General features: G+C 40.6%; 1 protein-coding gene across 1 annotated transcript; it reads left to right on the forward strand.

The window, feature by feature from the left end:
• SRD5A2 (steroid 5 alpha-reductase 2) lies at positions 1 to 26,612 on the forward strand. The gene is given in 6 exon segments (XM_064648615.1): positions 1 to 58; positions 61 to 397; positions 21,575 to 21,738; positions 23,508 to 23,609; positions 24,587 to 24,737; positions 25,288 to 26,612. Coding segments are annotated over 6 exon segments (864 nt in total). The 5' UTR covers positions 1 to 15; the 3' UTR covers positions 25,355 to 26,612.
• Positions 26,613 to 27,505: the final 893 nt, after the last annotated feature.

The raw sequence follows: 27,505 nt of genomic DNA on the forward strand, positions 1-27,505 counted from the left end.
TGACGAGCCTGGGCGATGGGAGGCAGCGCGGCGGGGCGGGGTGACGGCCGCGGCTCTAATAAGGCCGGGGCTGGCGCTGGCCGAGGGCTGTTTGCCCCCGCCCGCCCCCGAGCATGCAGTGCTTCCCCGGGCTGGTGCTGGCCCTGAGCTCGCTGCTGGGCGCCCTGGCGCTGCTGCAGCTCTCGCTGTACCTGCGGGTGCCGTCCCGCTACGGAAAGCACGAGGAGCGGCTGTGCCGGCCGCGGGGCCGGCTGCCTGCGCGCTGCGCCTGGTTCCTGCAGGAGCTTCCCTCCTTTCTGGTGCCCGCGCTGCTGCTGGCGCTGCGCAGCCCGCCCCGCCTCGAGCCGCTCGGCTGCCGCCTCCTCTGCTGCCTCTTCTGCTGGCATTACTTCTACAGGTACCGCCGCCGGGCACGGCTCCGCTGCGGCCTCCCCGCGGGAAGCGATAAACCAAGGGAAGCTGCGGGAACGCGCGCAGCCGGAGCCGGACGGGCAGAGGGGTCGGGGCAGGTCCTGGCTCTGCAGCATCGCCGCCTCCTCTGTCCGGCTGGTGATCGCTGGTCCGCGTCCCTGGACTCCGCTCCAAGTGTAGGGGCCGGCCGGGTGGGCATCTCTGCCCCGGGTCGGCAGCCGGGGGAAGGAACAGGAGGTGCTCGGGTGCTTGAAGCAGGGGAGAGGATGGATGGTGTATGGTTTCGATTGTTCTCTTAAAAAAAAAAAAAAAAAAGAATAAAGAAAAAAAGAGGTTTCACTAAGCTGGAGCAAAGGTTTGGACGAAACTAATCGAAATATTATGTAAAGGCACATGCGAAGTGCTTATTTCGGGCAGCAGAAACGTCGCATGTGCAGCGCCAGGAGCAGCGCCGGGCGCCAAATCCAGCCGTGGGAACACGCTCGAGGATGGCCAAGGGCAAACCCTCAGAAGCGCGGGGAGCAGGGGAGCGCACGGCTGAGCCGTCAGGGCAGGGGAGACAGAGATACTGCGGGCTTTCTGTGCCACAGCAGGAAAGTTGGTTCTTTATGCTCAATTCGTCATTCTTACTTCACTACCAAAATGAAGTAAGTGAAGTGAATTTATCTTTTTTCTTCTGATTTCTTTTTAGAAACCTTGTCATCTCAGAGTCAACGAATGCTGTAACTCTACTTAATTCTGCATTTACTAATCAGGAGCTCAAAGAAAAAGTAGAGTTTTGATCCACTGTTGCTCATAACTTTTAAGAGACATAGCTCTATAATTGCCATCTGGTTCTGCAGCCAGTGAGACTTGGTTCTGAAGTATATCACCAGAATATATCTTCTGCTCCACTTCGATTTTCTGTGGAGTTCTTTCATGAGGAATTTGATTTTTGGTTATCTGTTTATGGAAAAAAAATGGGTTTATTAATAAAGGGCAAGTGCATGTGAACCTTATGGCATTACATAGTAAAGAGTTATGTAACTTCTGAGGCAAATCTTTTTCTGGCTTCATTTGCCATTTTTTATCATAATTCTTTTTTTTTTTTTTTTAGTTTACTTCATAGAAATAGAAAACATTATTGTAATATTTAATCAGAAATTATTATTTGCAACTCAACCAAAATCAATATATTGAAAATCCAGTTGCAGTGTCTCTACCAATAGTTTAGGGATAGAAACTCTAGGCTGTTGTAGATAAATATAAAACAAAAAATGGTTTACAGTGCAATAACACTGTGTTAGAGATATATTTATTATCACTAACATTGTCTTTGCTGAAGGAATCAGCTGGAGGACCCATCTATAACACATTTGACTTCCAGAAAGCTAGATGTATTAATTATGTGTAATTATACAGTATTTGATTTAATGTATTCTGTTATTATCAAGAATTTCTGATAGTTTGAGAAACACAGCTATCAATGAACACCCCTAGACAATCAAAAGAAATGTTACCCTACCGGTATGCATACATCTATTGAACCTGTGACTTCTTTTCCAACATTGCTGCTGGACTTAGGCAGAAGTACTGTGTTTTCATACATTCTCTTTCTCAAATAATTTAAAGGTCTTCTCATCTGTTGCTGGAGTATACTTTTTCTCTTGTAAAAGTCCTCACTTCAACGAAGTCTGTATAACAATTTTTTCTAATACTGCATGTTACTCCAATATTGTTCTTACAGTGTGCAGCCCCTTCTCACACAAGCCATTCTAAGATTCTACTAAATCAAGTAATATGTGAAATGTGGTTTTAAATATTAGTACTCTACTAAATGTAGTAAAAGAGCAGCAAAATCACAAATTAGGAATTTTTCTGGGTTTCACCTGACACTATGGGAACAGACAGGTTCTTTGAGGGATCCTTGGTAAAATGACCAATTTCCACATGGTTATGATTATAATTAGAGCTTTATTATAAAATAAAATCTGTAACAATAGGCATAAGATTGTTAACTACAATTTCTAGCAGGTAGGATAGTTTATTGTTACACAGAATTTTTCAGCAATTAGTGGGTAGCTTTCTTATTTTCTAGAATTTTTTTATTTACCTAGACATTTTAGTTACTTGGACCCTCTGCAGATTGGGTCAAATTCTTAGTAATCAGCATGTGACACAATAACTGTAATCTAGACTCAACCTTTAACTAAAAAAACATGAGCTACTCAGCCCTGGGAGGAAGAAGATGACAATGGTGGAGACATCCCTGACCATCAGGAATTCACAGGTTTTGCCATCCAGCATCAGCTCCAGTCTAAGTCCACTTGCAGCTGTTAGGGCTGTTAGTCCACATGGGCTCTTAGGCTTCCCTATTCTGTAGTGAGTGCCACCACATCCTGGTGACAACACTGGTGGGCATGAGATCTTATTGCAATGTTGAAAAACGGGTAGAAAGAAAGGGGGTGTGTGTGTGTATATGTGCAGTGCATTTATGTGTAATGGCTGTTTGCCTTATAAAATGATGTTTGCTATGCTAACCATATTGCCAGAGGGCACTGGTCACAGTGGATTAGGATGGCTCTTTGTCATACAGTGTTTGAAAAGAAGTTCAGTAGTTTGATATAACAGACAGGCTTTATCTAGATTTTCCTTTTCAATTTATTATCTTTACTACGAATAACCTAATAACAGTTTAAAATACTTTTGTGATGAAATTTGACTGCAAGGATAATGAGTAAAACATTCAATCAATTGATAATAAAATTACATTTACTCAATGGATGTAACATTTTGCATTTTCTGACTTTAAATTTTTGAAATGAATAAATTTTTAATTATAAACATATTTTATTAATCCACTCCTACTTTAACTACTGATCATCTGACATCTGTATTTAAGCATTCCCTTATGTTTGTATGAAATATAGAAAAGTTTCCTTGTATATTTTTGCATAATTTTGTGACTTCTTTCTCTCCATAGGGAAGCTTTTATAGTTCCTAATTTTGTCTCATCTGCTATACCAAACATGCAAGAGGAAGGGTAGTTTTTAGTACAGATATGCTCAGAAGGACAATATAGTCCATAATGGAGAAACAAATTTTTCAAGGATCACTGTGCCCAGCTATTCTGCCTTCTTTTGTTATGTTGTTGTTGCTGGTAGCTTCTGTTTGACTAAAGCACATATTTCAGACTAACTCCAAGTCTTGACCTGAAGATCCTAGAAGATAAAAAAATCCATCACTTTTCACTGTTTTCTTTGGTAGTGTTATCTTCTGAACTCTTTTACTCTTATTTAAACGTGTTTAAAATGTCTTGCTTAAATGTGACTAGCCTTGATTTTCTCTCAGTCGTGCCTGCCCTTTCTCACCCTGTGCTAATTTAAAGCACTCCTTAGTATCCTTCGGTATTTTCTTACCATGATATCACTTACACAGTAACTGGATCATGTTCCAATTTACTTGTTACAGAGCTGTCAGGTCCTTTATCAGCACCAGTTTGATCCACATAATGTAGGAGAACATGATCATATTTCTCATGCATTAGTTACTGGATGTGCTATGGTGTTTCTACTGAATTTGTGGGTTTGTGGTGGATTTATGCCAGCTACAGGGGAACAGACATTACCTGATCTGACACAGAGTTAGAGTGGTGCAGACACATGATACTTCATCCAACACGAAGTTGGTCAGGATAAAATTACCTTTTCATAAATTTAGGAACAGGTTTAAACCAGCAAAATTAATTTGTCCTGCTTTTGGACATGGTGTCAAGTAGCTATAACATTTTTTATTTGATCCGAGGTATCGTAAACTAGATTTATAATGACACTGAACCACAGCAGAAGGCCTACAATGCAAGATATTCTCCCCCCCCCTCAGTCCTCAGATAATTTCTGTGTCATTTTTAGCTCTCCTCTGTTTCTATAACCATTTTAAAATTAAGATATCGATGTGGTGTATAATACAGAACTGGAGTTGTAGTAGTATGTCTAAAGACAACATTAATTTCTTGTTCCCCCATGCTTATTCCCATGTTTACAGACTGGGAGAGTGCTTTTCGAGTTGGAGTCATGGTAGGATGCCCTGTGTTTCCAAGCTGCTTACAACGCTCTGGAGCTGGTGTAACCAGGACTGTAACCAAGGTTACAATCTATCGCTCCTTAGGAGTTGTTTCTGTTTGTGTCACTGTATTTCTTTGATTTTAAAGTAACTTTTCTATCTGGGCATACTGCTCAACAATTCTGTCTCACACAGGTTGTCTAGAATTTGTGCCATACGCCAGCTTAATCAGTGGTAATTTTGTATTTATTGTCAGGTTGTAGAGGAGTGTGCTGGAGTGTTGTGATGATCATTCTAACCCTCTTCTGGAAAATCCCTGGGTTAATGCTGATGGCTCCTCACTGACAAGGACTTTAGAGGACCTCTCTTCTTGCCCAAAGGAGCCCCATGAGCCAGGTCTGGCAGGTGCTGTGCCCCCACCCAGCCCACTGCTGACAGAGAAAGGAGAGGGTCATCTGAGTACTGACTGCTGGACAAAGGGCCAGCCCTCACTAAGTGCTGCTCACACAAAGATTTGCTGCCCAAGAGGATGCAAGAGGGAGGTGGATGAAGCCAGGAGACCTTGCCTCCATCCTGCCTTGCCCGGTGTCCTGTGATGAACTGTGACAGCAGTACGTTTCTGCCTTTCTCTGCCACCACTAGGCAGCAGCCTCTCTCTTTGTGGCTTTCATGAAGGACTGAAAGCAGGTGGCGGCTGCTGCTGCCGCTGCTGCTGCTGTTGCTGCTGCTGAGGGGAGGAGATGGAAGGGAGAAATCTCCAATCCCACCCCCTACTTGTTTGGCTGCTATCCTTATCTAGCCAGTTCTTTGTGTCTCAATGTGCACTTTATTGCCACAGCATGGTGTGAATTTAATCAAATTCAAACGCTTTCTAGTGCTAAAGATAACCTCCTTAAAATCTGAATTAGACAAAATCTGAAAAAATATAAATCTGAATTTATCACATCTGTTCTAGTTAATCTCACAGCTTCTTTGCTCTGAGAAGGTAGAGTCTGTGATGGTAGGACCTCCCAAAGTGATGGGGTGGGAGGGCAGAGAAAAGGAAAAAGAAAGGGAGAAAAGCAACAAACGCCAAGTCTGCCATCTGTATATGCAATCTCAGTGGAAAGCTGGCCATGAGCTTAAAAGGATGAGTGGCATAAAATGTGCATACAGGAATACTTCTCGTGATAAATGACTTACAAAATATTTTGCTTTGAAATGTAGTTTGTGATACAGCCTTTCCTGCGAGAGGGGTTGTGCTAAGAAGATAGCAGCTGAAGCCCTCAGGTGGTGGGGAGAAGCCCCTTTGCTGCATTTCCATTTTGCAGTCCAGCTTCAAAAACCAAAGGTGGGAAACAAAACATAAGGCAAGGAGAAGAAGCCTTTGGAATCCAATTCCATTTAAACCTTAATGCTACATTCCTTCATGCAGTGAGCAAGACAGTGGTGAGGGAGCAGAGGATACATCACTATGTGCAGTGGTAGCAGGAAAGGCCTTGTTTCACTGATTTACAAAGTTAATCCTGAAGATACTGGTGTAAAAGACAGGGTGCTGGATTTACCCCTACTGTGCTGCCCATGATAGCTGAGGCACTAGCAATTAAAAGAGGCATTTCAGTTTCAAAATCTACCTGGAATCACATTTATTTATTTATTTTCTTCTCTTGCAACTTTGTTTTCAATCAAAGCCATAATTCTTTACTGTGTTAGTATATAAACAAACCAAACTGCTGTTTTCATTTCTGAAGTGCACTGAGGTGAATCTGGAGGATGTTAAGTAGGCTACTCTTTGAGACGCAGCTGGATCCCCAAACTCCTTTGATTGAAGGTGATCTGTTTAGTGCGCCTGTACTGGGTTTTCTACAAATTGTCATCTTTCTAAAATGATCAGGGAAAACAGGCTTTCATGGCAAGAGAATGGAAAATGAGCAGCATTTGAAAACAGCATTTTTAAAATGTTAAAACAGTTTTTAGCACTTCTTTGGGCCAGTTACCCTCTCTCTGAAACTAAGTTGGGGGGAGAAAGACAGACTCCCCCTCTTCCTTTGCTCTGTACAATTCAACACATGAAGTCCCTTTTTAAGCCTGCCTGTACTGCCTGTTTGGTCAGGCAGGTGACATGTTTACCTGGGCATGCTGGTCCTTTTTTCATGTAGGTGTGCATACTTATGATCAGTAAGAAAAGCAGCTCAAGCCTCCAGACAGATGCAGATGGATGGAGGCTCCAAATGAGTAAGTCATGTATAAATTAATTTGCTCATAATTTTTAGAGGTATTCTGTATTAGTTCATACAGAGTTTTAGTTATTTTTTTTTTAAACATTAAGTGGATAAATGGAAATTAGATTAAGTTTAAAGTGTATCTATATATTTCTAAGTGGTACTCTCTTTGTTATAGGAATATGCTAGTGAATATTATCAGCCTATATAATAACCACCAGATCCAATCCAGAGATTATTTTTTTTACCCATAGAAATAGTTATTTTATCCTTTTGTCTTAGAATGTCGCCATCATTAAGTGTCAATAACTAAAGACATTTTCATTGTGGGCTTCATGAAACCTTTATCATTAATCTCCCAGTATACAACATGCAGGTATTTAACAGGTAACAAATCTTGTTCTCTTTTCCTTCACCTTGATGCTTTGGAGTAAACCCTAACCAGATTCCTTTTGGCCTTCACCAGCTACTCAGTAATACGTTCGCATCCTCTCTCCTGCTGTTTGAACTTGGCAGTAATTCTAGATCTGGCAGTGATATCCTTAACAGCAGCTGGCCATTCGCTCTGCCTCTTTTGTGCGTTCCTTGTTCCCCACTCAATGAGTGTGTTTGTGATTTATCCCAGTGTGTATCAGTAATGCTAATATATGATTTCTTCTCTTAAGTGAAAATATTAGATTCATTGTTATTTTTATTCAGGTTCCTCAAATTAACGTACTAATAGTCAATAAAAATATGTCTTTATACTCTTTGCCTCAGACTTGTCAGATGCTCATGTACCCAGTGCTTTATGGCGTTTGTTTCTTTGCAGTTTTCTCTAGCATTATGAAATATCTTCCAAATTCTACTCTCAAAATAGAATACTAGCTGATTGCTTTCCTAACTATTAGTATAAATAATTCTATCTATACATTCATTTCCCATCGGAAAGTGGGATAACATTACAGAAACCTATCGGTTTTGCCCAGCCCAAATTGTACTCATGTGATTTTTCCTTTTGTCTCTTGGTCTGGAAGATTTTATGCAGAGATGAAACTAAGAGATAACTAAACTTATGACTTTTGTGTTTCTTCATTTCTTTTCAAGACAACAAGCCTATTAACAGTATATTGCTGTCTGACTCCAGTTTGTCTGTGCTGTTTTGTCATTACTGGGCAGCTTTACAATCCTTTATGGTTTTTGTATTTGTGCTCCAGATTTTTTTTTCCCAGGTAGACATTACCACGTGCCATGCTCCTGCTCTCCTTTCTCCATCATATCCTCTACTCCTACTGTACAACTAAGGCTGTAATTCCCTAATCCAGTTGTTCAAGAAGGTTTTGTATGCTTGTGTTCTCCAGGATATTACAGTTTACCATTCCAGAGACATTTGTTGTTTTGCAGTCAGATCATTGGCCTGAGGTCCATATACGGAAAGTCTGTTCTGTCCTCCAGAAGTAAAGGGAAGCACCATACACACAGAACAGGTCACAGAAGTTTTTTCTTAGTTTCATCTCTGCTACTTGGAGCAGAACCATTAAATGCACTCAAGGAGTATTCATGTTTGCTCTGAAACTTCACTGTCCCTGTTAAATACAAAAGGACTTGGTGGGTGCTCAGTCTCAGCTGCTCTGCAGGGAGCTGTTCAAACTGCAGACCCAGGGCAGAGACTCCAGTCCCAACCACAAGGCTGTCACTGAGGCTCAGGTAGGGTCCTCTGATCTCACCTCAGTAAGGTTTGAGCCCACTGAGGAAGTTAAAACACTTGGTATCCCATGAGTTTAAATCTTTTTTTGGAAGATACATTCTGAGCTCCAAACTCCATTGAGCTTCGATAAGACTGACAAGGATGTAAAAATCTGTATTTGCATTATCAGATTCCTGCTGTTGATGTTGGAAAAGTAGGGTTATAAAGGGCTATGCTAAGACAGAGAGAGAAAAAAAACTAAATTATATACAGGAGTTTCAGTAAATGTTTTTACTTGAAAATAATGATGTTTTTACCAAAGAAGAAAATTACTTGTTTTAATCATGGGATGTCTGTAGTAGTCCATTATTGGGGCTGCTCTTTTAAGTAGGAAGGGAAAAGCAAGAGAAAAGTGTAAGGTTCATTCTATATGTGCAGTTGGAAATTTGTTAATGGACTTCGCTCTTTCAAGATCCACAAGTCTGTTTTTTTGATTTCTTATCATAAGAGAGGCAGCCACTATGGGGGGAGGTAACACTTTTTTACTAAGACAATAAATATTTTTTGACAAAAGGAAACATTTTAATCAGCTCCTTTATGTACTCAAAAGCTTATACAATTAGGTAATTTCCCAGTTTTGTGGAGCTCAGTTAAGAAAAAAAACCCTATGAAATAACCTCTTAGTATCATGATTATAAATCAGTGTCCATCCCAGACACTACATCTATTTTCCTTGGTAAAGGTTGTATTCTTGTTATCTCCTTCAAAACTAAAGTAATTTTGTTCAAGAAGAATTATGATAAAGAAAGGCTTTCAAACTATAAATTAAGAGACTATTCTTAAATTACACACCTTGGAGTGTCCTTCTGTCACTAGAAATTGATTTATATGTGGCAGGTGAATTGATCAGTAGGGTGGTCCTTACTGAGTTTCATCAAATAATTAAATTTATGTACATTTACACTCGTTTGAATGTAAGAGCTGTGTTACTCTTTGCTGGCCACAGAGCTGATGTTCTAATTATTTTTGCAGCATCTCATAGATACAACAATAGCAATGAAATTATTTTGTAAAAAAAACAACAAACCAACCAACCAACCAACTAAAACTGGGTTAAAATATTCAGTGCAGGAAATGGAAAAAGTCAATGGACAAGAAGAAAAAATAGCATCTTTTTCTACAGGTCCAAATTTATTTAAGAGCCAGCTATATTAATATTTAATACATGAATAATTATTATTTATTATATAATTATTTGTCATCTATTATTATATATTAAATATAAATATATTAATATTAATTATTAATAAATAAAGAGCCCAGATGTGAACCTTTGAAACACCAGTTGCTACCATGTTAATACCTAAGAATGAGCAGAAAGTGAGTCAAAATATGACCTGCAATAACAGTGCAAAAAGGTCCCATTTGAACTAAGTTGGGTTTGACCTACTCCTTCCTAATTACTCTCTATAAACATGTAATAGAGTAGCAACACCCAAAGTCAACTTTTGCCATATATAAGATACCAATTTGCTTATAACAGTGCTAGAGTTGACCAACTTAATCCAACATTTACCATGCTGGGAGACTGCTTCCCAGAAATATCTTTGGAAAATGTCACCTTATCAGGGTGCATGTGCCTCTACAAAGCTTTTGTCGCTCCTGAGAACAATGACAGAGAGGAAGAAAAGTTGTACATTATGCTACTGAATTTTTTCTGTCTGTTTTCTTCTCTTTAGAAACTTTTTTTTAAAAAGACAATTATTAAAGCATTCACGTTTTCAAACCTGGCCCAGATTAAGATTACTGAAGCGAAACGTTTCTCTGGCTGTTCCCAGGGAAGGCAATTTAAACGTGGTGGAGTTGTTTGAGAAATGCATTTGTATCTGTTCAAACATAAAGATAACATTTTTAGAGTCTGTTCTTCTGGTTCATCTGAGGCTGTAAGTAGAACCACAGTGTGTGAGCCTGCAAACCAGCTAAGTATGGTCCAGCTTGGCACTGTGGGGCAGAGCAAGACTTTTATGCAACAGAGAAAAAGTGGTCTCCTGGCTGGAGTCCTGCCAGCATGGATTGGGAAAATACAACTTGTCTTGAATGCCGTGAAACAAAAAATACTGTGAGGCTTACAGTGAGGGCTAGAAGGTGGGAAGAGAATAGCAAGGAAGAGACAAGTAGGAGAGTTGTTAAAACAGCTAGGGCAGTAGTGGGGCACGAGTGAGAAGAAATGGAAGGGTAAAGGAGGCAATGTGAGAGGCCAGTTTCCAGGTATCAAGTGGCACTTTAATACCGACACTGTCCACTGTGTTGAGTGATTCACTTAGCAACTTTCAGTGTTAGGAAATCTTTGGATGTATTTTGTGAGGAAAGAAAGATGATTGTGACTCAGAGTCAGCCCTTGGTAGTGTTTTTCCTTAGAAAAAAAAGAGAGAATACATTAGAATGATCAGAGGACTTAGTAAGTGCAAACTCAGGACCTGACTTGCTCATTTCAAATTTTGTTCTTCCCTTTGTATATGTACCGACATGAGTACCATGAGGCCATTCAGGTTCAGAAGAAATTTGGAATACTAATCTTCCAAATGTAAGATATTTCAACCAAAGTTCTTCAAAATGTGACCCTAAGGATTTAGAAATTACAGTTTTCAGCTTTAACTTCCTTACAGTATAAAAAAAAAAAAAGAGAAAGAAAAAAGTATTCAGTGTTTTTGGCCATTTTAGTTATGAGGAAGACTTTCCCAAAACAAAACAGGCCTAAACTGCTGCAGAGGTTTATTACTGAATCTTTCAGTTTCATAGCTTCGTAACAAATTTCATTGTATCATAACAAATAAGGAAGAAGATGACCCAATGAGGCACTTATGAACTCTGTGGACTGTGGTGAAATTATCAAAAATCCCTCTATCAGTATTCTGCTGCATGGTGAAAAAAGCACTCTCAACAGAGGCAGGACTTCAAACTGGTTTTGATGAGAGCATCTATAAAATAGAGCTAAAGAGAAACCGCTTTAGTTTACAGCCTCAGATTTCTCAGTTTTGTGAGCACATTGAGAGCCATAAAGAGGTGAGAATCTGAAGAAGGAACGACAAAGAAGGAACAATGTCAGGAAGAATGGAAAAGCAAAATGCAGGCAGAGCAGGAATTCAGGCATAAAAGAGGAAAAGAAGGAACTACCGGAGTGAGAAAAGTCAGTTGAGAGTATTTTAAAAACTGCTAGTAATGTGTCTTATAAATCTAGTTGCAACTCTAGAGTCTAGTGTATGTTGGTTGGATACAGTCTGACCAACCTTTAACTTTGAAGAGGGATAGCTTACCAAATGGTAATTTCTCATGCCCATGCAGACAATTTCTGGAAAATAATGACACTTAATCAGCTAAGTGCAGCTATGAGAGCACAGATTTGCGCGTCCTTGGATTTTGTACCACTTCTCACGTAGATGTGTCCTTGTGTTCTGCTCATGCTCTCAACCTCTGTAAATTCTTTGCACACTCTGCTCCAGTAGAGCAGGGAGCTTTTCAAAGTGCATAACATAGTGTCTGGTTAAGTTACTCTGGCACACGCTTCACGCTTTTGGCAGAAACCCACAGTTTAGCAACAGGAGCAAAGTGATCTGCTTTCATAAATATCAAGTGGTTATTTCTGAAGAAGAAAAGAGTAAGATACCTTGCTGAAATATATGCTTTGGCTGGCTAAGCCTTTGACACACTATTGCTTAGATAAAATAACAAAGTATTCTCCTAATATTTAAGTACTGCTGCCCTTTAGATAATGTCAAATAGCAGAGGTAATCATGAAGCACTGCTAGATCTGCACGTTTGTCATCACCATAATCCATCTAGTCATGTTGAACCTTGTCTTGTCCTCTAATCCTCATACAAATATAAATCTGGAACAAGTTTAATTAGGGTTTCAACTGTAACAGCTGGCCTGGCGCCGAGTTCATCAGAGCCCCTCTCACACCAAGATAGCTCCAAGTTCCCATTCCCAGGTGGTTCCTGGATGCATAGAGTCCTCAGATTTGCTTCTCATTCCTGACGGATGTTTGTCTGGCATGATTGAGATTCCTAATATGTTCCAGTGCTTCTCTCTCTCCCTAATGTCTAAGCTGCATTTTCTATACAGCTGTTTAGGCCTATTGCTTCTTATTGTGTTCCCAGTAGATAAGGAGAACATTTTACTACTTTCTTCTTTGCAGCAGCTTTTTGTACAGTTGTAGATTGTTATAATATCTTCCACTGGTTTTGTCTTAGCTATTTTAAAAAGCCCTGAGTCCTTCAGTCTTTCTACTTGTCCTATTTCCAAGACCAAGGTTGTTTTTCTCTGGGCTGCTTCCACTTTGTCTTTTATATCATCAAGAGTTCAGCTGGACATAGTATAATTTAAGTTCCTAGTAATACCATCCAAAGGAGAAAGATTACTTCAGGTGTCTCCAACAACATTCCCATTTCCACATTACATTTTAATATTTGCCTTTTTCACAACAGCCTGACATCATTGGCTCATGCTTAGTTTGCCAGCTACCAGCACTCTCCCTATATGCAGCCTGTTTTCCAGCTTGTCTTTTACATTTGGTCTTAGCTAAGTATAGTGTCTTGCCATTGTCTTTATTGAATCAATCTATTGTTTTAAAACTATCAAACCAGTATTTCAAGATCAGTGAAAACTCTAGCCTTCACTCTTGGTGTGCTCAGCATCTCCCAGAGTTGTGTCAGCCACAAACACTGCGCATATTTTTTTTCCCCCAGAGGAATAATATTAATGAAAAAAAAACCCTGAGTAGTACAAGAAAAGTCTTTTGCAGAACATCTCTCACAAGATCCTTCTATTTTGATAGTAAACAATTTTTAACTATCCCTTGATATAATTTTTCAACAGTTTTCCAGCCACCTAACATCTTCTAAACCAGGAAATCCCAAGTTACTTGTAAGATTGACATGTGAGACAGTGTAAAAAATCTTACTAAGGTCAAAAACAACTTCTACTCCTACTATCCCTCTCCTACAATATATCTAATTTATGTCAATTCCTTCACTCAGCAAACCTACTTTAAGAAGATAGGATTACTTAAGTCAAGTATAGAAATGAGTCCTGTCTCCTGCTGTTGTAGATATTAGGATTCCGAGCCAAAGAGTTGTTCCAAGTAGAAGTGTTTGGCTTTTTAGACAAAAAGTCCATCACGCTGTACATTCTGGACTCCAGTATCTTGGCTGTGCAGTGCCTGAAGAGAAGTTGTGAGTTTGTATGGGATGGTGCCGATTTTGACAAGAATCTGTACAAGATACATATTTCCTTTGCTCTATTAGCTTCACCTTACCTTATTTGGCTATGAGAGAAAAGCATTTTAAAAACAAATCCCCATTTTTCCAAAGAATAAGCCCAGTTTTACAGGTGATGGTGAGAAAGATGTTAACATCTGGTTCATCTGGCTCTTGCTTCAGTTGCTTTTGGTTATGGGCATTCAATCAATTTTTCCCATTGTTTAGTTCACTTCTCATTCTGATTTTCTTTGCACATTACAAACAAAAAGGGGGAAAGGGGGGGCTAGCAAATAGCAAGCAAAAAGAAAACAATATTTTTAATTAAGGGTATATAGAACCTTTTTGGTGTTTATACACCAAAATGGAAGCATTTGAGAAACAAATATACCAGTATAAATGTATATTGAGTGTAACTTGCTGATGGATTGTGACTTGCTGAGTCAGCTTGTTAATGCACCAAACCAAACAATTCTGTCCTTGGTGTCCCTTTAGAAAATGCATAATAATTGCAATATAGGGTTTTGTTTCTATACCTGCAAAACCAGTAGAAAAGATCAATGCTCTTCAGGACTCAATAACTTTTTCCCAGTGACAAGGAAGAATTCACCTTTGCTGGTTCTAACTGGACACTGGTAATCACTGGGAGATACCAGATTTTCTAGTGACATTTTCAGAAATAATGGAAGAAAATCAAGAGGACTAGCAAAGCAATTTATAAACAAACTTGCAAAACACTTTTGAAACCCGTCTGCTGTTGTAGTGAATTTAGAAGAACAAAAATTTATGCCTTGGAATTAAGCCTACACAATTCTTCTTTACTAAGTAAAACCAAATATCCATTTTTAGGTTCTACACCTTTCCTTTTTCTTCCTTTTTTTTAAAGTACTTATATTTTATTAAATATAGTACAGCTAATAATATCTGTATGCAACATGACGAGGACTAAGCTGTATCCCTATCCTTCTGACTTTGTTAACTGCATAGCATGCTTAAAATTTATAGCAATCAATGAGGCATTACTGACTAGTACTAGATAGAGAGAATTGACTGAGTTCAGGTGTTTATAGTGTTTGAACTGAGCATTACATAGTTCAGATTCCTTAAATTTATTCCAAGTCAAATGCATCATGGTTTTTTTCAGCTATGATTGATAGTAAAATAGATGTATCATTTTATTTTTAGCCTTTCCCATCAGATACACATGCCTTTGAAAATATTTGTGTCTTTTTTCCTCTGATCCCACTTTATTCAAATGTAGTGGTAAGCAACTGAGCTTTTCTGACCCTTTGCCATGGTTTCAACCTGAAGTCTGTATTTAACAGTGTGGCCACAAGTCAAGCATAGTTGCTGACTGACTATTTTGCAGGTGTTGTTGTTCATGGTGTCAGCCTTCCTGGCGTAGCACGTACCACTCTGGAGCTTCACCCATAAATGCTGGTGTTAAGCACTTGCTAATCTATTCTAGGGATTTTACTCTATAATCTTTAAAATGTTCAGTTGTGTAAAATGTTAGATGAGTCATGAGACATTAGGAAACCCTGAAGACATCACACTGGATTAGAGCAGAAATCCTTCATGGTCAGCATTCCCTTGACAGAAGCCCATATCAGATCATTCAAAGCAAAGTGTAGTAGATGGTGGTCAGTTGTCCGGGGCAGCTGCTACCTTCTGCCTCCCTTAAGTGGAACACAATTTATCCCTTGAAATACAAATATTAATCTTGATTTCAAACCTTTAGACTTTTTCTTCTTTTTAATAAAGGACCTGCCTTTGTCTGTAACCTGCAGTTATTCTCCTTCTTCTCTCAGTCCTACAAGCTCTTTAATTTGATGTTGAATTCCTGTATTACTTTAGCAGAAATTTCTTTTCATTGCATTCAAACTAATTTCATTTCAGTGTCATGAAAACTCTTGGTCACAGCTATTCAGCTCTCCTAAATAAATTACTTTCTAGTATTGTGTGTTATTTTTTATCTTGAGTAAGTCTGTTCTTATTAATGTCCAGTACAAGTTCAGTATGGCAATCTCTTCTGTGCCTCTTCTCATTGTGCTACTGAATCCCACTGCATTTCTTCTATCTTTGCATTAAATCAGTGCTGCCCAGTCTTCCTCCTCTCCATTGTTCTTCTTCTCAAGAACTCCTCAAACCCAAGCACGGTACCAGCTGGCTCAGGGTTTCCTCAATCCTTCTCCCATCCCTTGATCAGATGTATGCCTGTATGTCTTGCCCAATAAAAAGGAATCTGTTCCTGACAGAAGTCTTTATCTAGCTCTGAACCTGCTACTGAGACCACAAAGAAAGACTGTCCCTACCAACAGACTTCAGGTTGGATGAATTTCACAAGTGAACCACAAACATCTCAGAGGGGCTGCAGGGACTGTAGATTGAGTCAATTTTTTTAGGCAGAATACTCGGATATGATCCTGACGTGACAGGTTCACTATTGTTTTATACAGCTGAAATGCAAGCTTTTCAGTAATATGTCTGTCTTTCTTTAGAGGAACATGGAAGTAGGGTGTTTTGTACATGGCTTGGGAAGGAGAGCTCATTGCAACCTTGTGTTAGTCATCACTAGATACAAAAATCAGCATGGTTAAAGTAAAAAGGGAGTTCTCTTACTCCCATCAATGTCACTGTTCAATGTGATTTAAAATGAGCTTACAAATCAGGCTGGAGACCAGGAAGATAAATGATTACAGTTAGCTGATGTTTTCACATTGTCCCAATGGTATAGAATGGGGCCCAGAGTGGCTCCCTGCCTGGGCCAGGAAGATGTGCCCTGCAGCTGGTGGTCACCCGCTGGCACACACAGCCACTGCATGCTCCGCAGGCAGCTGTAGTGAGCTGTAGTGAGCTCCGCAGGCAGCTGTAGCTAGACATCAGCTCCAAAAAAAGAGCTCAGCTCCTGAACTTACAGCCTTCCTTACACCAGAAGAAAAGATACAATTGCATTACAGCATTCGAGATCTGCCGTCTGTCCTGCACCTGCAGGAGGTATTGCCAGAGGCTTAATGGGCAGTCCAGCATTCCTGCTTGCCATCGTTGCTGCTGTGCTTGTCACCTGGGTTGTAGCTCAGATTTTGTTCCTGAGGCTGTGCCGGAGTATGTCTCACAGTGCAGACCTTAAAAAAAGGGACATGGTCCACCCTGCACAGTACAAATGGCTACTAATAAACTACTTTCTCTCCTTGTCTAAATATTCCTGGCTTGTTTACCTTCGCAGACTATGGCAGAATCCATAAAAGTAAGTGGGGAACAAAAAGGCAAAGCATCTCAGGGTAGGATGTTTGAGGAGAGGAATACAACAAGTGAGGAGGTTTTACCTGGTATGTGATGCTGGGGCATCTGTAGACGTCATGATGAAGGAGGGTTAAAATGGTTCATTTTACTTTTGAAAGTATTTTACAGTATTTTGTTTTACTTTCCCTTTGAATGGATACAAGATTGCCTGCTGCTTGGAACTGACAATTGAACCAGTACATTTGTTTAAATCCAGTCTGGGATAACCGAAAATTTTTAATTGACCACAGGAAACTTAGGTGCCAGATTTTGTTCTGGCGTTTACTATACATGGAGAATAGACTTCACAGTCTACTCCTATAACTATTCCATAAGAACCAATGCAATGCAACTCAAAAATAGTAAAAGTTAAAAATTACCTCTGAGTGCAATTCACAAATAACCTTCAGGATTGGGCTCAAAAAGAGAAAGTATGTGCAGACTCTTCAGCAACAGATGCCTTTGGGACATGTCATTTGATATCTATAACTCTCCAGAATAATTAGAGTCTTTGTGCCAGGCATCACAGATACTCTAGGTAAAAGCCCATCATGTTTGAGAACAACTTGAGCCTTTGACAAAGTGGTCAGGTATGCTGAGGGTGTCCACAGCTCTCTGGTACTGTGATTCCAGGGACAATCTATGGCAAAGACTCCTATGATGATAACTGTTGCAAATAGAACTGGTTTGAGGTTGGTGTAATCTCCCCAGGTTTGAACACTGACCTTTTCAACCTGAGCACAAAATAGATCAAATTAACTCCACTGTTTGATAGAAGACAAGTCCTTTCTTTTCAGATCTGATGGTAAGTTTGTGTAACACAAATCATATTGTTTTGCTTATCATCCGAGGTACAGATAATTGTACAAATAAGAAAATGAAAGCACCCCCTTAGCAAGGAGTTGCAGTAAAGGGTCTAGAAAACTCTGACTTAGAGAGGTCTTCAGTTGAGAATGTACCAATAAAGTGGTGAGAACTGCAGACAACACCTCAGCAAAGAGTTTTTAGTGAGTGAGAAAAGGGACTGCAACATGTGCCCTCAATGTAACAGGGCGTCTCATCTACCTGCATGATCCCTGCAGCAATTGCTCCCATACACACCCCTCGGTGGCATGTTTTTCAGTGCCATGGAGCCACTCAGTGACTCCACGGCAGGTGAGCTGTGAGGGCCCTGAAGGCATCACCTTGGCTGGGGCTCGGCTGCCTGCCCTCACTTGGGCCACCAACCCTCCTCGGCTTTTGTGCGTCTGGGTGGGACAAGCGAGGAACCAGAGCGTGTGGAGCTCAGGCCACGTAGAAATGCTTCTCAGGAACCATTCAGTATGTTGGTTCATCCTCACCAGGGATTCAGGGCAGACCCTGCTCCTCATTGTCCAAGGAGAGCTGAAAAATCCCTGCAGGGATTCAGAGCATTCCTGGTCAGGAGAAGTTTGCAACTCTCTTCTGGAGGCTGGCCAGGGTTACAGGGGATGAGCCATGGCATTCAGATAGTGCCCCAGCATGGGAAGGACACAGCTGGTTTATGGCCAGCACTTGTCTTAGAGGGGAAGGGCACCACATCATCCCTGCCTGCCATTGCAACCTTTCCTATTCCTAGCCCCTTGTTCATCCCAGTTAGACCCAGAAGAGGCCCTGTTGGCAGAGGGCTAGCTGGACAGACACAGCAGGAGACTGGTGACCCCCAGGCTTAGAGGCAGCCAGGTGCCCCTCATTCTTAGCACCAGATCTGAGCCCTTGACCCAGTTGCCCCAGGTGTAAAACACCACAAGTCTCCAGACCAGAAAACATGAGCTGCTGCTGTCTGACCTATTGCATCTAGGCCCTGTAGAGGAGAAGACACAGCAGGAGCATAAGCATCTCCAAACGACAAGCTGTTGGAGGACTGAGAGCCCACTCTTAATGGAGTGTGATAACATTTGTGAGAAAATTTTCACCTTCTGTGGAAAGAAGAGCAAACCCATAGTTTCCCTTGGTTTAAGTGAGAGTCTCTGGAATTTTCCAGAAGCAGGACTTTAGCAAGAAATTTCATGCAATATCAGATTATTTTCTCTGTGAAACCTGTTGTTCTAGAAAATAAATGATGGAGAAGAAAATGAATAATTCAGTGTTCACTCATTTAAAAAGAAGCTGTTGGCAATGGTTTAGTCAGATGCAGTGCCTTTGGCCAATAAAGACGATAAAGGAATAATGAATTAGTCATCAATACTGCACTGAAAGAAAAAGGTTGAATTTGTCATTGGACTAAATCCAAAAGGCCGGATTTGTTACGTTATTTTAAAATGGTGGCCTTCAGTCCCCATTAGATTTTCACACTGCAAAATAGTTCCAGCAGAGATGCAGACTCTTCCATGGAACTTTAAAACCTATTAAATGTCCCTGTTTTATCTCTGTTGCTTTTTCAACCCCATAAGGAACAGTTTTTGTACCCTCAAGTAGCCATGTAGTACCACCCAACAAGCTGTATTAAAATAACTACTTAGGGCATTGTTCTGATACAGGGAACTGAATCTGGCCTCTGGATTTACAGACCCACAGAGATTTCCTTGGAGAACTTGTTCCACAACAAAGATTCTTGGATGAAATCCTGACTTGGATTGTCCAAACTGCTATGAGGCAGGATTACAGTGATGCCAGGATTTCAATTCCCCAACAACAACAGAAAAGAGCTGGTGCCTCCTGGCTACCCTGCCATTGTACTTATACCTTGCACGTAGGTTCTTTCTGTCCTGTGTCCACCACATCCATATTAGGTAGGTCTTTGGCCTCTCAAGGGCCTATAACCTCTGTCCTGCAATAGTAGCATCAGGAAGCATCATGGAAACAATCAGCTTTGCTGGGAGATGACAAAAACTTCTGTTTGGATCAGCTGTAAAAATTCAGAGATTCTTACACGTATCTTAAATGTAACTTAAATGTTACTTAAATGTAATGTTTTGACAAAAGATAAAGCAATGCCAGTCCCTCTCAAATCTGCTACATAAATTCCCCTCCTAAACTCATTTTGTGTGGTTTGGCATCATTCCCTCTTCCATACAATTTGCTTTTTCCAAGCCTCTCTTTGCAAGTTTCACACTTTTTCTCATAACTTTTCAGTCCAATTTGTCAATATGACTTCAACAAGCAGGTTCGGTTGCTAAATCTGGCCTTGCCTACTCATAACTCCAGCATCACATTCTGAAGGGACAAAACCAATGATTATTAGTAACGCAGCTCCAAAGAGCATTCCTTTCTATACTGTAATAAATATGACAAATGTGATATCACTATCTGAGAAATATTTTACGACTTCTTAGGTTTTACGGTATTTAGAAATATTTATCACTTCTGCATCACAGCTGCCTTAATTGCTGGAAATCTATTTTACCTTGCTTTGGAAAATAGTGAATGAAACATGTTGCTGCTTGTACTCTGCTTACTCCCTTTCAGATATGCTTAGTATGACTTAATCTAGATTTACAATGTTATGACATTTTATGCCTCAGCTTGCTTAAGTTGATGTTGGCAACATGGGATGTGAATTACTTATCAACAATGCTTATATACTAAGATGATGAGCACCATCCAAAGCCCAAGAAGGCAAAAGAAAGAAATTAGGAGTGTAGATTTTACCACTTACAGAACTTAATTGGCCAGTTAAGAAAATACCTACTGAATATAACTTCTCCGTTTCACTCTTCCAAGGATGATATGAATTGTTCAAAGTGTCAAGAGGGATAATCCCCCCTGAAACAAACATATATGAAAGTTAAAACTCTACAAGTACCAATTATTTGCTCACACACATGGTAATGCTAATGTTAGCATAGTCTTTGTCTAAGGAAGACCTAGGTGCTGAAGCTGCATGGGAATCTTTGTGTTCAGCATATTAAACTTAGGGATTTAGCTTTTCTTATTTTAAAGAAGCACTTGAAAGCATGGAGGGGAGACGGGGACTGGAGGAAAAACAGCTCCCCAAGCAGCCAAAAATGTTGCTTTGCCTCTGCGTCAAAGTGTCTGAGCAGAGCAGGACAAAGCTGCTGTGTGTTGGAGATGAGTGGAAGTCTCCGAGTGGAGTGGGAGAGGCTGAGAAAGGGGATTACATCTTAGACTATACACTGCAGGGGATGAGAGTGTCAAAGGGGTCTCAACGCTGTCTTCAACTCCATCTGCCACCATGTGCTAAAGCCTTCAGGGATTGGTCCCGTAGATGGATCAGAAATGTTTTCTCCATAACAAAGCTCCTCCACGATGCTTGTGGCATAGTAATGCTCATTTAGAGAATCAATATTCCAGTTGGTACTGCCCCTCACAAACATTGATGATGTTTGAACATCATTGTGCCCATGAGCCTCCACGGCATCCTTCACCTGGTCCACCAGAGCTTTACATCAAGATCTTAAAATGAAAATGCTGTTAGTGGGCGCAAATTCCTCATTTTCATCAACAAGGGAGGAGGAAGGTACAGAAACATTCTCAAAGCTTCAGTGAATATGGATGAGCTTTCTAACTTCACAGTTTGTGTGTAGTCCTGAAGGACAGAAAAAGATGGGTATCTGTAGCATTTCATGTTCCAATTAATTGCTGATCTTATATTTTTGCAGTTGTTTTCATTTTTTAATCTTTATTAACCTCTTTTCTGTTTTGTGTTTTGTTCAAGTTTTTTTCCCTATTACAGAGAAATTGCAAATACAATGTTATCATGAGCAATATGCTGACTTTGTTTTCTTATCTACCTTAGGACATTTATTTACCCTTTCTTCACTAGAGGCAGACCTTTCCCACTGCAATTGCTTTTCTTTGGCATGTTATTCTGTATCTATAATGGCTTCCTCCAGGGGTACTACCTGATTTACTGTGCTGAATATCCAAACGACTGGTGCACCGACATCAGATTTACATCAGGTAATTACAGCTGCAGGATTACAAAGATCTAATCTCCAAGCAATTTGTAAGCATTTTGAATTATGTTCTAATCTTCACTGAACATGTGAGTCAAATCTGTTGTGATAGAAATCAGCCTAAGACCTGCCTGCTGGCCCAGATAAAACAAATAAATGTGACTTTTTTTTTGCTGCTAGCCAGCCACATTAGAAGATGTACGATGTTGTGCATTAGTCTCAAATCACAAGCCTTCTTTTACTGACACCACTCCAGAGCCTTCTGCTGCTATGGGCTGTGGAGATGCAATCTCAGGCCCCAGGTGCACAGGGATGTACCCTTGCTCAGCCAGAAGTGTCCACCCAGCAGTGATTGTGCGTGAGTGCAAGCTGTGACTTTCTCTTCCCTGCCAGGGAGCTTTGCACTTGACGCAGTTATTCTGACTGAGAGATAAAAGAAGGGCAAAACCCCAGCATGAATGAGGCTTTAAGGACAAAGGGCTCTTTTTTCTTGTGTGAGGCACAGGGGAAGATTAGAGATCACGCACAGTCTGGTTGTACGCTAATACAATTCCTTTATATTTTGTAACTTAATAGCTTAGCTGAATTTCCCCTTGTAAAATCCTTCAGAGAGTAACTGAACAAGAGTAGCTAGATGGCATTACAGATTTGGTGCTGCACAGAGCAGTGTTTTTTAAATGTAAACATAGAAATGAAGATTAACGTAGAGGTCTGAGAAAATATTTTGGATATGGTAAATACAAACTAACCAAGGTACTTCCTGTACCCTGTTTCAGACTGTGGATGCAAATTCAGTCTTTTCAGACAGCATCATGTATTAAAAATTCTGGACATTGTTTAGTAAGAGCTCCCATACCCAATAAAGAAAATACCACATCACTTAATTTTTATGATAAATAAAATATATATTTAATGGGGGGGGGAGAAAATCAGCATCAGTAACACTTGAAATATTAAATAGAAAACAAACAGTATATTCTCCTCTACAGACTGTTGCTACTGGAAGTGTTGAGGTTTTATCAGCATTTAGCCTTTTTCCTATACTTCATAGCACACACACCACCTCTATTACTTTCCTCACTTTCCAGTCATTGTCAGAGGTGGTTTTCTCAGTGTCTAAAGTAGCACGAAATGTAGGGCGGGTCATCTGCAGAGTTTCTCAACCAAATGCCTCTAGTTTTTCAGCTAAATGGAATATGATTAATGGATCACTCTGGCCAGAAACTGTCAGCATCCTTCAGGGAGTACCTGCTCTCTATGCATGCCTTGCTCTGTCCAAGCAGCCTCACTGGCAGCAGACTGAGTGGTGCTGAGATGTAGGTTCCCTTCCTGGATTCAGGGATGTGCTGGATAAGTTTGTGTCTCTGTGTTCCTCTTCCCCAGCAGTAAAATGAGAGTCTAGGTACTTGTCTACAGCTCAGTGGTTACTCTACAGCTATGTCCACAGCCCTGTCTGGCTGCCATCAGTCAGTTAGCATCAGCTGGGTACTTTGTGTCTCCCCTTGAATGTTCAATAAATGGTGACAATGGCCACCTGGGAAGTTCAGCTTTTTCTCATATTAGCTGTAAGTGCTCTGGTGTCACCAGTCGTCTATGCTTCTCCTGTTCACCAGCCTTCTTGGTAGCAGCACATCTTTTGATTTGAGAAAGAATCCACCCACATCATGTTGGGACCCCTATCTGCCTGCTGCAAAGTTAAACCCCACGTTTGTGCTTGAGTAGGAATGACTAGACAGAGCTGTCTTTCTAATCCATTTCTTGTTGGTTCCTTAGGCCTCCTCTTATTTCTTCTGGGAATGGGAATCAACATTCACAGTGATCTCCTGCTGCGCCAGCTGAGGAAACCTGGAGAAGTCACTTACAAGATTCCTCAAGGTATATTCTTGTCCTCTACGTCCTTGAAGAAAGTAGGGCAGCAGGATAATGTTTTCTGACTGAATTCACTGGAAAGCGACAGTAGTGTCAGAAGTGCTGGTATCACACAGGTACTCGGTTCAGGTGTCCCTCTAAGCTGCAGGGACCAGCATGAGCTGGCTGCAGACAGTCCAAGAGAAGCACCAAGACTATCTGGAAAACATGAACTGTGAGGACAGGTTTTTGGAAATGGGCTGGGTAATTTAAAGAAGATTGAATTCGGAAATAGGAAGAGGATTTTAGCTTTGTAAAAGGCAGCTGTAAAGATGTAAATAGGTCTTTTCCATGCCCAAGAAGAAGAAGTAGCAGACTTCTTACACTGCAAAAAGGAGATTCGAAGTGTAAATTTTAGGAGGAAAAAATAACACCAAGGATGCAAGGTGCTGAATTGCCTTTCCTAAGAAATGTAGAGCAATATGGATGGGGACCCAAGACTTTTTCGTTTTGGTGTTGACTCCTTCTGCTGCCTTGTTATAGATGGTAATATCTCTCCCCTGGAGTTTCTCACCTCCAACACTTACCTGCCTCTTGTAAATGTTGTGAAAAACCGAGATCCAGATTTTGCACTCCCCAATGGCAGTGAATTTGCAAAATACTTTTAGGGTATGAAAAGAATTGACTAATGTTAATAATTTTAATTTAAAGCTAATAATGGGCTTTCTTAAGTTATTTGCTAAATGAAAATAAATGATTGTGAAAATGCTGGAAGCCTCTGGGTCAGAATTACCTTTGAATTCTTTGACTCTTGTGTTTATACAAGAGTCCAGTACAAAATCCCCCTTTGGCATGGTTCCACTGGCTTCAGGGAAGTGGGTTTGGGTTGCTGTTATAGAACTTGAATAAGAAAGGGAATCTGTTTTGCTGCTGACTTTATGGGAAATAATTTTCCATGTGCAGGAGATGACTAAAAGAATTAAATATTTTGTCTGTTGATGCAGGGGGACTGTTTACCTATGTTTCTGGAGCCAACTACTTTGGAGAAATTGTGGAATGGTTTGGTTTTGCCATAGCAACCTGGTCCCTACCAGCCTTTGCCTTTGCCTTTTTCACTCTTTGCTGTATTGGGCCACGGGCTTATCACCATCACAGGTATCAAAGTGCTCCTTGCTGTATGCTGCTGTTTACACTTAGAGTGCAGTTTGCAAAATGTCAGAGAGGAAGCAGAGCCAGGATTCAGGATAAAACTGAAATTTAATACTATGTACAAGAAGTGTATTGGCCTATTTGTGACTGGGTGGAGCCCCTGTCATATGGGCCAGACAGTCATTTAATCCAACATGAGTTGCATCACTGCTTCTGCCATGTTAAAGCCTCTTTTTACTGAGCCTCGTAAATGTGAGCCTTTCCTAAGGGTTCTCTTGCAACCTCTGCAGTCCTTTGGAGTAGATATGGTCCCTTGCTCTGAATTCCTGAAGTTTCTACTTTAGGTCTGTTAGAACCTTAGCAGTATTATCAGCTTTCACTTAGTTAAATAAACTGGTGTAAATAGTCTTGGAACGCTCTTTTGCAGAGTAACACACCAAAATAACAAAGCAAGTCAGATTTGGAAGAGTTTTAAGTTTCCTCAGCTCAGATGGATTAAAACTGTGCAGTTTCCCTGTATGTATGCAGGTTCACTCTCTTGCTTATTTTCTTTCAGGTACTATCTCAAGACATTTACGGACTATCCAAAATCAAGGAAAGCCTTGATTCCTTTTGTTTTTTAATGATTGAATTATGGACTCTTTTTTTGGGTTTTGTAGGAATTTTTTTTCAATTCCTGGTTTTAATGTTAGGTCTGACTACAATTTTACAAATGATAATCTGAGGTTGCAACAGAAAAGAAGGTAATTTGGAATGGAAATTCTTGTGTTTAACTCCGGGGTAAATTGCAGATAGTTGTGGGCACAGGGACTTCCCAAACAACGTATTTGCTTGTCGGTGGAGTTCTACCTATGGAAAATGAATATATAACTACACTGACATCACAGAAAAAACACTGGCTAAATACTGATGAAGAAAAGTAGAATGTAAACCCATTACTTTGGAGAAAGTCTTCAGCAGCCACTCCGGTTTATAGCACTTCTGCAACTGCTTCTTCCTGCCTCCGTGCTGCAGTACACGTGCCCTCGCTCTGCCGGCAGTGCCCTACATGTTGTCACACTTTAAACCAGTGCTGGGATCTCATTTGCCCGAAAAATTACTCAGCCCATTATTTTTCATCAAAAAGCCAGCTTAGCTCCCAGAAACATAATGTTACAAGAGAGTACTTGTGCTGGCACCAGGCTGGGAGCAGTATGCCATGGCACAGAGGTGATGTTAAGTACACAGAGATGGAAGCTGGCACTCACAAGCACAATGTCTGTGTTCCTTCCTTAAGCAATACTCTCCTCACTGTCAGATGATTAATCTTCAGCCACCAGGGTTTGTTTTTTAAATGTACTTCATTATAGCAATTGCAGCTCCATTAGGATTTTTTTTTCTCTTGCAAATCCAGATCTCTTTTCAGAATAAAAATTTTTCCACTCAAAACCACTCAGTTGCTGTGTTGAGTGACTTGAGAGGGTTACTTGAGATGCTGGTGTATGACAAAAATGACAACAAATAAGAAGTTCTGTGTTAAAGAAAATGTTCTCTGACACTGGCAGTACATTATGTCTACGGAAAACATTTTCAGATACACTTACTAGGAAATGATGCGGAGATATTACTGAATTTTCACAAAAGCACAAAATGTCTCTTCTTAATTTCAGAATACAGTAAGGAATATTAAAAAAAATGTCATTAACCGCCTTTAGGCAGAGATGTCCTCATGGATGATTTTAGTTATCCTTCAGAGCATAAAATCCTGCTAAGAATTATGCTGAGCAGCTGAAAATAAAAAAGAGCAGACTGCACACATGAAACATACTACCTGCTGCTGGAGTAACCTGATTGACTGTATGCAATTTCCTCCAAAACACAATAAAATTTATGTAAAACACAGAGCTGTGCTAGCCTATAACTTACTGTTTGCAGAAACAAGTCTCTGCAATATTGCTTACCAAGCCTGCTCACACGGGCTTCCTCCTACTGGGCAAACCCTCCCTTCTTTGCTCATATTATTAATTGTCTTCATCTCCACAGAGCAGAGTAGCCAGCTGAGAGAGAGCCATTGCACAGTCCCTCTACAGCCCACCAGAGAACTGGACCCTTTGCCCTGTGTAGGCAAAAGGAATGGAGGGACAAAATAAGACGCAAGCAGAATTGTTGTTGCATGGGATCAGAGTTCCACATTAGCACCATGACTATATTTTCCTCTGGTTTCCTTATTTAAAGCAAGGCTGAAGGCAACAAAGATACCAGTTTGGAGGGAATGGCCTCTTCCCTAGGGAACGGACATTAGGTGCGAGCAGCAGCTGTGCTCCCCAGAGCTCCCTGCCTTGATGGTTCCTCCTTGCAATTTTTACCTCCAAAGCCTTGCAAATTATGAGAGAGCAAGTAGTCCATGAGTGCCAGTGTTCCTAGCTGCTCTCTCCTCCATCTATTTCTAAGCCAGGGGGAGAGCAGGGACCAAGCTCTGTCTCGCTCTTTGGACCAGACAGAACTTGTGCCAACTTTTCTGTCCTTCCTAACTGCTTCTCACATCAGAACAGGACTATCCTCTGCATTTATTTTGGCTTGCTTAATATGTGCAACAGATGGAACATTATTGCCATTGTAAGTCCCAGATATCCACTGCAAGGAGTCGGGGATCAGAGTGGGAGAACTGGTGCTGACCCAAGGTGGGAGATAGTCTGCCTGCAGTCTGGGGGGGCCCACAGCCTGGCACCCCTACACTGGCTGAGCACAGGGTACCTTGAGGTGGTGAATGCCTTGCAGGAACAACTCCATCCTCT

The sequence above is a fragment of the Pseudopipra pipra genome, chromosome 3 (assembly GCF_036250125.1).
Source record: "Pseudopipra pipra isolate bDixPip1 chromosome 3, bDixPip1.hap1, whole genome shotgun sequence".
NCBI classification, from domain to species: Eukaryota; Metazoa; Chordata; class Aves; order Passeriformes; family Pipridae; genus Pseudopipra; species Pseudopipra pipra.